The sequence below is a fragment of the Prionailurus bengalensis genome, chromosome C1, assembly GCF_016509475.1.
Source record: "Prionailurus bengalensis isolate Pbe53 chromosome C1, Fcat_Pben_1.1_paternal_pri, whole genome shotgun sequence".
Classification (NCBI taxonomy): Eukaryota; Metazoa; Chordata; class Mammalia; order Carnivora; family Felidae; genus Prionailurus; species Prionailurus bengalensis.
The window spans coordinates 122,376,931-122,389,206 of NC_057345.1; the positions used below are offsets into that span (position 1 = coordinate 122,376,931).

General features: G+C 35.4%; 1 protein-coding gene across 1 annotated transcript in view; it reads right to left on the reverse strand.

Moving 5' to 3' along the window:
- The window catches only part of DPP10 (dipeptidyl peptidase like 10), a 640,613-nt gene that overhangs the window by 57,631 nt on the left and 570,706 nt on the right, over window positions 1–12,276 (reverse strand). Inside the window, exons 14-17 of the mRNA XM_043576604.1 lie at window positions 8,018–8,109; window positions 7,581–7,628; window positions 4,417–4,538; window positions 3,072–3,119 (exon numbers count right to left, since the gene is read on the reverse strand). Of these exons, the coding sequence (XP_043432539.1) occupies window positions 3,072–3,119; window positions 4,417–4,538; window positions 7,581–7,628; window positions 8,018–8,109 (310 nt within the window). The remainder of the gene's footprint in view (window positions 1–3,071; window positions 3,120–4,416; window positions 4,539–7,580; window positions 7,629–8,017; window positions 8,110–12,276) is intronic.

Here is a 12,276-nt window from a genome sequence, read left to right on the forward strand (position 1 = left end):
TTGATCACTTAAAAATATAGTTTAAACATTTTTGAAGAATTGTCTTTTGTAAACATTTTTATTTTTAATCCTAATAGGAAACCGATGTTGACTTAGAATAATTTGATAACATTTTAATGAAAAACTATTTACAAATATATGGACAATGGACAGGAGTTCATAAGGGACAGTAACCCAGGGCTTAGTGGCTATGCTTGCAGGTCAAGGGCAGAGAGCAGTGATGGTTGTGTGAATCCAATGTGACCTTCAGCTAGGAGTTGTGGCAACCTGGGGTAACTCCACAGGGGTAGATAGGGATGGAAGAATAGATATTCCCAAAACCTCTTTTCTCCCTCTCTTCAGTCATCCAGGAGATTCACTTTAGCTGAAACTAACTGGCAGCCAAATGGAACAGAACCTAAGTCATCCGTATAGATAACTTCTGAGGCAGAAACCAAAGGGGAAAGAAACTGAGAGCCAGTGGTTCTGGGAGGACAATCGGAAAATATTCAGGGCACTAATTAATATTTAATTAAAGTTTATTTACAAATCCCCCTCTTTTATTATTTGTTTTTTCCCCCACTATCATCAATAATGCTGTTAGATTTTCTCTACTTATCATGATTTCCTCAGTATAAACCATTAAGAGAAAAAATACCAGGTAAATAGGTATAGAACATTTAAGGCTTATGACTTATTTTTTCCAAGAGATTGCTATAATTTATATTTCCTCCGGCAAGTTATGAGAGTATATCCTTATTAGCAATGTAAGTTTTTGATGTTATTGTTTGGAAAATTATATGACAGTGTTTCACTCTGCATTTCTTTGATAACTATTAGGTTTAAAGGTTTTCATGTTTGTTATTTTCATTTTTCTTTTCATATCCTATTTTACTTCATGTGGCCCCAAATGAATTATGATTAGTTCATTAGTGTAACAAAGATTAATACAAAATCCATTAACCCCAAAATTTACTTGATATTGAATGTGTTTTATCTCAATACATGTCTTTTAAAAAAGAAAATTAAGCACCTGACTACTCCATGTGCCCCTTTTTGGTTTTTTTGACCCTGAGATAATCATAATTGGCTTATTTCACTTATAACAAAAATGTTTGTTTGCAGTAGATATTACTAGAAAACATTGTTAAAGTCATATTGGAAATTTTTAGAAAATCATCATTTTGGCAGAATATGCAATATAATACATATTCAGTGCATCCTATGTTGCAAATATATCTCATCTTCCTGAAAAATTCATTTGCTAATTTGCCTACAAGGAAATTGATCCTATGAGATGCTAATTTGTCTCAGATCTCACAAAAGGCATGTAATGAACTCATAATCTGTAAAATGCAAGCCTCTATTTTATCAAATATTCTGTTTTATTATCATTGACATTAGCGTTAATACTGAACAGATTAATTTGCTTACCATAACCTCTTTAAAATGTATACTGATAACTAGAAACTAAATGATATGTTCACCTATTCCCAACCACACAAAACTCCATTACAAACTAAGCAATCGTGTCTTTTTCTAGAACAGGGAGGAAATCTCCATATGTTGGTATTTGAAGAGCATAAACGGTCTTCCTCTGTTCTCTAAAAATAATATTGTCTTTCAACATTAGTCTAATGGCTGCATCTCCATTATGTCAAGGCATCTAAGTAAGACTCCTTCTTAAATACAAGATGTGAAAGACAAAAGCACAATAAGTTTCCATCTTATAGTTGTGATTATGAAGTAGGAAAACTGAGGGGAATCCATTTTAGAGAGGCTAGGTCTCTGCTGTTTTTTCTGCTAGGCCACATTTTTATATTTTGCCTCTGAACATGCCAAAGAAGCCATGTTCCCACTTTAAGGGGAAGCAAAAAAGCTAATCATTCTCTGGGTTTTGTCCTAGGTCCTTACCACGTGATAACTAACATCTAAGAACTGGATCCCAAACAAACATGTTCCAGGACATTAGCTTCAAATAGACCTCCGCTGACACTGGCATAAATACCTCCTACCTTTGATGATTCATGAAAGAACAACTATTATTCACCTGTCACTCACCTTTGATTGGACCCTACCCTGGATTTCTAAAGGAACATGGACCCTAGATCCTTTTCCAGTAGGAACCCCTAACACCAAGCAATAGTGACTCATTCTCCTTTCTAAGTCTCCTACATCAATTACAAATCCTATTCTGGAGTCAGACATCTCATATGATTCCTGGCTCTGCTACCTATTAGTATGAATTAGGAAAGTTATTTAACCTCCTTGTGACTAAGTTTCCTCATCCTTAAAAGAGGATAATAAAAAAATTATCTCAGAGGGTGTTCTGAGAAATAAGTTGATAAATATAGGATTTATTAGATCCTAGTGGCCTAATGTAAATCATTAGACCAGAAGAGTATTTATCAAATAAAATTTAAAGAAGGGAAAGAAACATGGAAGAAAGGAAGGCAGGAAGTATCTGGCTATTCATTTTGAAAATTACTTCAATCAAGCTTCAATCAAGCACACATTTACTTATGTACTCTACTAATTTCTTAAACACGTTGACCATATAGGACAAGCAAGGTCCAGCCAACCTCTGTCCTATCGTTTTATAAAGTAAATTCTCACTTAATAGATGATGCAGAGTTAAATACATAAAAGAATAAATGAATGTATAAAACTAGAAATCCCTGGATATCTGGAAATGGATATAAAAAGTAACATTTTTCATATTTTTCCCAAATGTACACAAAAGGAGGAATAATCTATATGAAGCCCAGGAAAAATACGAACCAGAGCACTAAGGGGCTAGTAGGCTGAAATGTACCTAAATGGGCCTCTTCAATCAGGCCTCACCAATTTAGATACAGTAGACACCCTATTTCAGGCATGCAAGATTCAATTCCAGCTGCAACATGGCTCAAACCACTTGCTTTACTGTTTCTCTTACATAAATAAGGTCAAGTTGATGGTACTTACTCATCTTTCCCCATACTGGAAACACCTTTGAAAAAGATTCTATAAGAATATGACACTCAGAATATATAATACCTCATACCAGTGCCCACCATGACTCTTCCACATTGTCCTGTTTGTGTACTTACTCGCTGGGTTTTCCGTGCTATGGAGACTGACCATTGGGATGCCTGGGCCTGGATTTTAAAAACATACATATTAAAAATATGTATAAATTAAAAATTTGTATAAATACTTTAAAGATATGAGTAACAATTCATGACAGTATTATTTTTTTCCAAATGGAAGTATTTCATATTAAAAACATAATGAAACAGAAACCAGATAACTACATTTAATCACTACCTATGGCTATTTTATTAAAAAAAGAATATATGGGGAAAGAAACCATTTGCAGAGATTATTTTTAAGCTTTTCCCTTCTCCAAAATGCCCTTGTACTTCTACATTTCTATGGTTCCCAATCATAAGCTCCTTACTCTTTCACTACTCTTTTATAGAACAGTGATACTCAGAATGCTGATTCATAACCCCTCATTTGTTCATCCAAAATTAAATTGTTTCCACTCAGCCAAGAAAGAAAGGATGCACACTCTGGAATGGAAATATCTCATCCATAAGATGAATAAAAATTTGGTTCTAATTATATACTAATTGAAAAAAATACCTTAACTGGAATCACCAAATATTTCAGATATACTAGTTAATTCAGGTAACTGTAAGATGTTATCTTGAAGCTTTATTCCTCTGCAGAACTATAACTAGAGGTCTAATGGTTTTCCCTGATGTCATCAAACAAGTACTTTCTTGATTACTTTGTTTTCAGATACCAAGAGGAAAAAAAAAAAAAACAACTAAAAAGAGCATGTGTTGATTTATTCCTCAGGGTGTCTTAAAAACAGGACAGCTTCAGGTACCAGCTAAAGCAACAACACTCAGTCCATCACATTATAAGGGACAGATGTCTCCCATCTGATCTTTGAGAATTACAGTATCTTTTTAAGGGGCAATGATTCCTATCAGTATAACATAGATATACCATACTCCTATATAAGACTATAGAGTATTTTTACCTGATAGATCTAATTAGGGTGAATGTAATCTCTCTGAACTTCAGGATGCTAGACCCAGGCAGTTAAATTTCTGTAGAACCTAAACCTCTTAACAGCCAAGCCAATATTTCAATGAGGGCTGTTTTTTTTTTCCCTAAAGACTAGGTAAATTAGTTTATTGCTGTAGCAGGACTTTGCTGATGTAAATATGCTTGTTCACTTTTTTAAACAGTTCACGTTCAAACAGCCCTTAGTGGTCACGAGTAAATGTTGACTCCCAATTATGTTTTCTACATGAAGATGCAATTTTTATCTCAGTAAATTCATAATTTATTACAAACAAATTTAGAGTATCAAATCATATAGCTAGAGAGTAATAGTTACTTGTGATGGTAATAGATACTGATCAAATAATTTATTACCTTTACAGAATAATAGGAAATGTTGATTCATAGGACTAAAACTGGCACCAAAATATGTACATTGTTCTTTCATGAAATTACATGAAATGCATTGACGATTCAGTAATCCTTCAGTAGAAGCACTGGGGAAAGAAAAAGAAAATTAGAAATGGTACCATTCCAGGTACGTGAATATGTGGCATATATTTAAACATTAACATAAACTCAGGAGCTATGGCACTGCTTTATTGAGGCTCCTTGTCAATTAGGACTTACCATATAAACACAAAGTCAATTTCCATTACTAATGTTAAGAGACACAGTTTTCTTCTCTGTGATAAAATTAAAATCATGTATGCTTATATGTATATTAAAGTATATATGCATGCTTCTAAAATAAAGGAACTGATTTCCACAGGACTCAATATAACTTATTCTTATCTGCCTTTTCTCCATAGATATTTCTTTGTAAAGTTTTAAAAGGAAGTGCCCACAGAGACTAGAATAAAGTCACCATCAATAAATATTAGTTGAAAGAACTAATGAAAGTTTTCACAAGTCACACAAAGAATCAATCTCATGATTTCCTGAATTCAGAATTCTAAACATTAGAATTTGGTTATCTGTCAAATTTTCCCAGTAAATAGATACATGGGAAATACTGGCACTTAACACTTGCCCTGAATTTTTTGGTCAAGGAAAATTGTTTTGTGAGATAATATAATCTTCATGAGCATGCATACTTTGATACATCAGGAAGGTAGGTAAAGAGACAAGTCATCATCTATTTCACAAACAATGATGCTTAAGGTCAGAGGGATGGAGATATTTACCCAAGGTTAAATTTCCTATGTAGAATATTTTATAAAGAGAGATGTATCATAGATTATTCTGACAGTTGGAAATGCTGGTGAAGCTTCATCTTATACTTGGAGAAAATACTGAAACATGATTCTAGATATGCATTTGTAAATGAATGATAGTCATTTTGATGTGCAGTATGCTGTAGACACGGGGATGGGTACAGGAATATTGGCGTGGGCACCAGAAGCCATTGAGAATAGATGTTAAGTATCGTTCATGAATTCAAAATTTCACATTTGAAACATTCTGAGCTCATTAGAATCCAAATTTTCCTTTACTGGCCTAACCGATCAATATACACATGAAGCACTTAATACATTAGGCCATTTCACCCTTACGATAACTTGCAAGGTAATCATACCTTATTTTTTCTCTTCGAAATTGCTCTATGTGTGTATATACATTCAAATACACCTACACCATAGCACTTTCCATTTTAATCATTTTTAAGTATAAAATTCAGTGTCTTTAATTATAGTCACAATGTTGTGCAGCACTCTCCACAGAGAAGAATGCGTGCCTAGTGAAATGACATAACTAGGATTTAAACCCTTTCCCTCTCTCCTCCTTCATATAACTTTTCAGATTCAAGTTCCTCAGAGATTTATGTTAGTATTTATCATTACTTAGATCATAGTCTAAATTATGATAATCTATTGAAATAAAGAAATGCACATTTTGAGACAACATTCATTCTAACACTGACTATGGCAGCATCTGTGATTCTTCACGGGTATATCTCATCCCATAAATTTAGTCAACCAATGATTATTTTTATGACCTGGGTAAGACAGTGATTGAGTTTTCTGAGTTAAACAGTAACGTTATCTTACAGTCAAGCCAACTGGCATTTGCTGAGCTACTTAAGGGGAAATTTATTGGTACTATATTTCCTTTATAACATGGCCTGCTCCACTAGTACAGTTCATAGATAGACTGCTGCCTCAGTCACTAGAGAACAAAGACAAGCACACAAATCTAAGAAGTCATTTTGATTCAGATCACATTTTAGGCTAATCATATTGGGAAGAGAGATTGAGATAGTTCCATTGGCTGAAATGGGCCTAGTCTAATCTTTTGACACTGTGATTTTTCTTTAAGAGTTTCATAAAATGAGAGAAATAACACTTAGATATACTAGTTCCACAACCTTAAATTGTTCACAACTGCCAGCATCAACCGGAGTATACACTTCAAGATAAGCTTCAGGTCACCAAAAAGCACAAAGTGACCACTACGTTCATCAAGATCTCTAAATCAACACTAGCATCAGTCTCTTTAAATAAATAGCTGTCCTTCCCTTGGAAGTCATTAGAATTGAGACTATGGGTTTCAGACTCAAGAGAAACACAAAACAAAAACCCCATAAAACAAAAAATCACCTATTGAGAGAGGTGATAAAAATCGACGCTTCGGATGAAAGCAATTTATGCATAAATAAGAGTGTGCAGTGTATTGGAGGGAGTTTAGGGTGCTTTAAACATGCATTTTTACTCTCAAAGGAAAGTCTAGGCTACTGGGTAAGAATCAGTGGTGACACTTCTTCAAACATGATGAATTTCCACTGAGAATATGCCATGGCAGTTTTGACACTTTAAAAATGAATCTGTGAAATGGAAATTTGAAAGTGTATATAAAGTCTAGAATTAATAAGTTGCTTGCCAGACAAAAATAAAAGTCATTCTTATGAGGTTCTGGTGAAAGCTTTCTGAGTGAGGAGACATTTTAATACTAAATAGGTATGACCTTAAGCATCTTTTATGAATATAACTTTCCATCTGGGAAAATTGGGCAGATGAGAACATTCCCCATCTAATGCTTTATTTTACTAAGCAGTGAGTGTTACTGGCTCAAATAATAATCTTACCAGGTTTTGCACATCATGGGGGCAGGGGAGAAAAACTTCCCCTTGATCTACTCTTCTAAGTGTTCACAGTGGTTTTACTTTGGGAATAAATTACCGGTGTACAATATAAATGCACTGAAAATTCAAAATGAGGCTTAGCGGAAGAAAAGTCCACTCAGGAAAATACGTAAACTCCCGTGAGGTGGGTAGTTGAGAAATGCAAGCCTTAAAAAAAGACACTTTGAGACTGTAAAAGCAGGTGAGGAAAAAAATTACAAAAGGAGCAGCTGGATGGTCTTCACATCAGGTCCCAACGTTCAGGCTTGCAAAGGTCCAGACGTGAGAGACTGGACCAAGAGCGTGAGGTTCCGTCATGTCAAAAATGAAACTGCAGAGTTTTCCATCCTATCCTTAAGGTGTGTAGATGGCCACTGAGAAATCAACCTGTGCAGCCACGTCTTTGCACCTTGCTTACCTGTACAGCTGCCTCCCTCTGGGCGAAGACTCAGTGCTCAGAAAGTAACTGCCCAGGAAAGAGAAAACACACACATCAGGCACAGATCAATTTTTGCCACGCTGAGTTTTCACTTGAATCTTCGAGCTCTGGCCTGTTCTCTCATTCAACCACCGAACTTTGATCCCTTTGGGAAACACATCTTTTTGTTCTTAAAATATCATCATATCACACTTCTCTGTGATCTCTCTCAGTCTAAGTGTGTACGTATCTGTGTAAATGTGTGTGTGCAAGTGTCTCTCTGGGTGAAGGGTAGGGAGACTCTTTAAAGAGAATGGTGCTGTTTCCATGGCCGAGGTGTCTGGACTATGACCACGGTAAGCAAAACATCAATCTGGCCGAAAGATTGCGTTTGACAACTGCGACTACCAACCTGACTAGAGAACCAAAATGCTCACATTTTTTGAGTAGTTTCATCGTATGCCAAGATCTTTATCACTTCCCAGTTTCCTGATGTCAGATGCCGCACAGTAATTTGCTCACTTTTACTCTGCAAAGAAATAGAAAATATTGATTTTCTTTTTTTTATTTAAACAGCATCTTTCTGGTCAACACAAAAATACCAACTACCTGTATCACTTTTAATTCTGCAATTCGCAGCTAACACTTAGTTTCTTGTTTTCATTCTCGAGAATGCACACACATTCATGTAAACATTGATCCGGGTAGGAGAGTGCCTTTTCTCCATTACTGTGGGAAAAGCATTAGAAGACACCTCTAGGTGATGATTGCCTGTGCAACACTTTGACACAGGATGTCATCTTGGCATTTAGTAAAGACACAGGACTTTTGGTAACACTCATCTAAATGGCTGACAACTACAGTTTGGACAGCTTTAGGTGAAACATTTCACAACAAATTTTATTGTAAATAAACGCTATTGTATACTTTTGACCTTTACACCATTGCATCATGTTATGGTTTGCTATTTTCACACAAGAATTTATTTCTGAGATTAATTTATGTTGATGTTTGCAGCCATAGTTGGTTTCCACCACTGTGTCGTATTTTATGTGAATATAGCATAATTTATGTTTTATTGACATTTGAGCATTTCCAAATTTTAGTTCTTAAAAACAAGTCGCCTATGAACAGTTTTATCAAGGTCTCGTGATGCACATGGCAGGATTTTCTTGAGACAAGCGCCAAGAAGTGGGATTTGTCATTAGTAAACATGTCTTCTACTTAACTAGATAGTGACAAAGTATTTTCCAAAGTTGCCCCTACTTACAGTCTACTAGCAATGTGAGTTCCCATTGCTTCTCATCCTTGCCGCTTCCTTACTGGCAGTTAATTTCATCAGATTATTTAATTTTTGGTCAATCTAATGAGTATGAAATGGTACCACATTTGTTTTCTTTTTATTGAGAAAATGTTCAAGCCTACAGAAAGGTTGAGTGAATACTACATAAACACCCATGAGATCATTACCTGGATTCACCATCTTATATCAACACGTTGAATATTTGCCCTCCCTCTTTCGTTGTTTGCTGAATCATTTAAAAGTAAGTTGCAAACATCAGGATATTTTTGCCTAAATACTTCAATATACATCTCTCAAGATTAAGATGATTTCCACATGTAAGCAAATAATACATACGAATATTTATGTTAATATCATCTAAACATACAGTCTATACCCTAATTTCCACAACAGCCCAAGTAACCATATGTGTGTGTGTGTGTGTGTATATTACGTTTAGACATATAAATATGTACATTTATATATTTAGATAAAATAGATGTCTTAATAAATATTTACATATATTGGGTTATCATCTCTTTAATCTCTCTTAAAGGAAAACATTTATCTTTTTTGATTTCTATAATATTAACCATTTTTTAGACTCTTGGTCCAATGGTCTTATAGAATGTCCAGCATTTTGGATTTGTCTGTTTTCTTATGCTTTAATTTAGGCTAAATATTTTTGGCAAGAATATTACACAGGTGATATTGGATACCTCTTCTGCTTCATATTAGGAAGAATACCATTACACATCTTCCCACTCATGACAATGCTGTTTACATGGTAACTGTGATATATGCATTGAAAAATACATTTTGCCTTTTAATTAAAAGTGGGATGATACTTGCACATTATGTGAGCATCTTCTTCTCCATTAACTTTTCACTCCATAGGTTTAGCATCCATTCATGACCTTTCCCTGAATAAATTATCATTTCAAAGTGATTTTCTAATTCTAATATCACTTTTGTATTTATCAGGTAGCATTCTTCTGTGAAGAAAACTATTTCCCCTTGCCTGTGTTCACTCTCATCCTTGCTCTCCCTCCTCTTCATTATCACTACATACTTAATCATATTTAATGTAATATATTACATTCCATAATTGTTGTTATTCTTTATGATGTTAACATTGTCACAATTTCGTTATTGGGCACTCCTTCAAACCAACACCCCTATTCTTTAGAAATGATTACATTGGTCTTTGAACGCTTCCTTGTTTTCTGCACAATCACATGTTCTGAGATCCTTTTACTTCCCCTACCTCCTAACTATAATCAGTCATTTTGCCAATGAGTTTTTTCTACTGGATTACAGTATTTAGATATAAAGATCTGGAGTTATGTGTGCTAATTGCTACTCTAATGTTATTAGTTGTGGGCCTTTTCAGAAGAGATAGATGGCTAGCTAGAGAGATATCCCTATGTTCTCTCTCTGTGTACATGTGTGTGTATGTGTTCTTAGTATTATCTTTAAGTAAAATCCATATCCGTTTGATTTACGTTCAGGTGCATTTGCTTCTCTTAGTATTTCAACATAGCTTTGGTGTCCTCATGTTTTCTATCTAATATTCGTTTTCTTTTTTTTTTTTTTTTTGATTTTTTTAATGTTTATTTCTGAGACAGAGACAGAACATGAGTGGGGGAGGGGCAGAGAGAGAGAGGGAGACACAGAATCTGAAGCAGACTCCAGGCTCTGAGCTGTCAGCACAGAGCCTGATGTGGGGCTCAAACTCGTAGACCACGAGATCATGACCTGAGCCGAAGTCGGAGGCTTAACCAACTGAGCCACCAACCAGGCGCCCCTCTTTTTATTTTCTTAAGGTTTATTTTATTTTTGAGAGAGAAAGCAAGAGTGTGAGCAGAGGAAGGGCAGAGAGAGAAGGAGAGAGAGGATCCAAAGCAGACTCTGCATTGAGAGAAGAGACCCTGCTGTGGGATTCAAACTCACAAACCATGAGATCATGACCTAAGCCGAAGTCGAAGTCAGATGCTTAACTGACTGGGTCATCCAGGTGCCCCAATATTATTTTAAAAATATGTAGATAGTTCAAACATATAGTGTATGTGTGTGTGTATGTGTGTGTGTGTGTGTGTGTGTGTGTATATATATGTATATATATATATATATATATATATATCTTCAAACTAAGATTACAAGAGAAAGACAGAGACAGACAGACAGAGGGAGCATCCCTGCAAGAAGTCTTGGTTTCATGCCATTCTCATCACATACAAAAAAGTTATTAGGTCTTTGTTTATCCTTTTCTGGGGGGAAATGTTTTATAACTGAAACATTAATATTTCATAACTATAAATGTAAACCCAGATCCACATACACATATAAGCTAGAGATAGAGAACACAGGGCATGTTTTCTTGTTACAGATCTTCTTCCATCCTTTTTATTCCTACATAGTTCTCCAAAGTGTGGATATACTATAATGAGCCTCCTAAGATGCACATCTCAAATGATGCCACAGTGGTTAACTCTGTACATATGCTTGTGATTTAATGTGTAGGGAAATATTGTCAGGGTATGCTCCTCTATAAGGGAAGTATCATCTTGCACATCTACCAGCAATGTATAAGGTACTTATTTTCTCATGGGCATGTTGCAGAGTATGTTGTTCAGTGTTTGAATTTTTGCCAATCCGATAGGGGAGAAATGGTGGTGTAGTAGACACTAGGACATGCCAATGGGAACCCTCTCTGGAAGGAAGGACCTTGGCAGCACCTAGAAGTGCTGTTGGAAGAAAGTGCTCAGCTGTCAGTCTTCTTCTCTGAGGGTTGCCGGGACTGAAGACAATGTCTCATCCAAGATTAGACCTCTGTTCAAGGGCAGTCCACATCCAATGGGACTGATCAGTACTGAAGGATACAAGCCCAACCCTATTGCTCTCACTTAGGACTTCTCTGAGAGCCACCTCAGTCTAGAACTCTTTGTGGAATCAGCGGAGGCCTTCATTCAGATGGCCCTGCAGCCCACATTTTTCTGGCCAATTTTGCTTCCTTGTGTAACTTTCCAAAGTTATTGATGTCCTGTGTGAAAATGGTCCTGCAGGCTAATCTTCTCTTCACTTGGCTTCTTGTGAAACCCAACTTGCCACAGGTATACTGGTGTAATTTCATTTTGTATTTCTCAGAGGAAAAAAGTTGAGCTTCATATATATGCATATATGTATAATATAACATATATAATGTGTCATTTGCACAATTATAAATGAGAGCCAATCATTATCTGAATCTCTGCTAATGTTCGTTTTTATTATCAGATTTCTTTTGTGTTTTGGTCTTCATTTTTCAACAGTTCTCTTTGTCTTTATATTCATTATGTGAGCTATAAGCTGCAGGTATGTTCTGGATTGTTGTTTTATCTTGACATTGGTTATGGTACTATTTTTCCAATATAT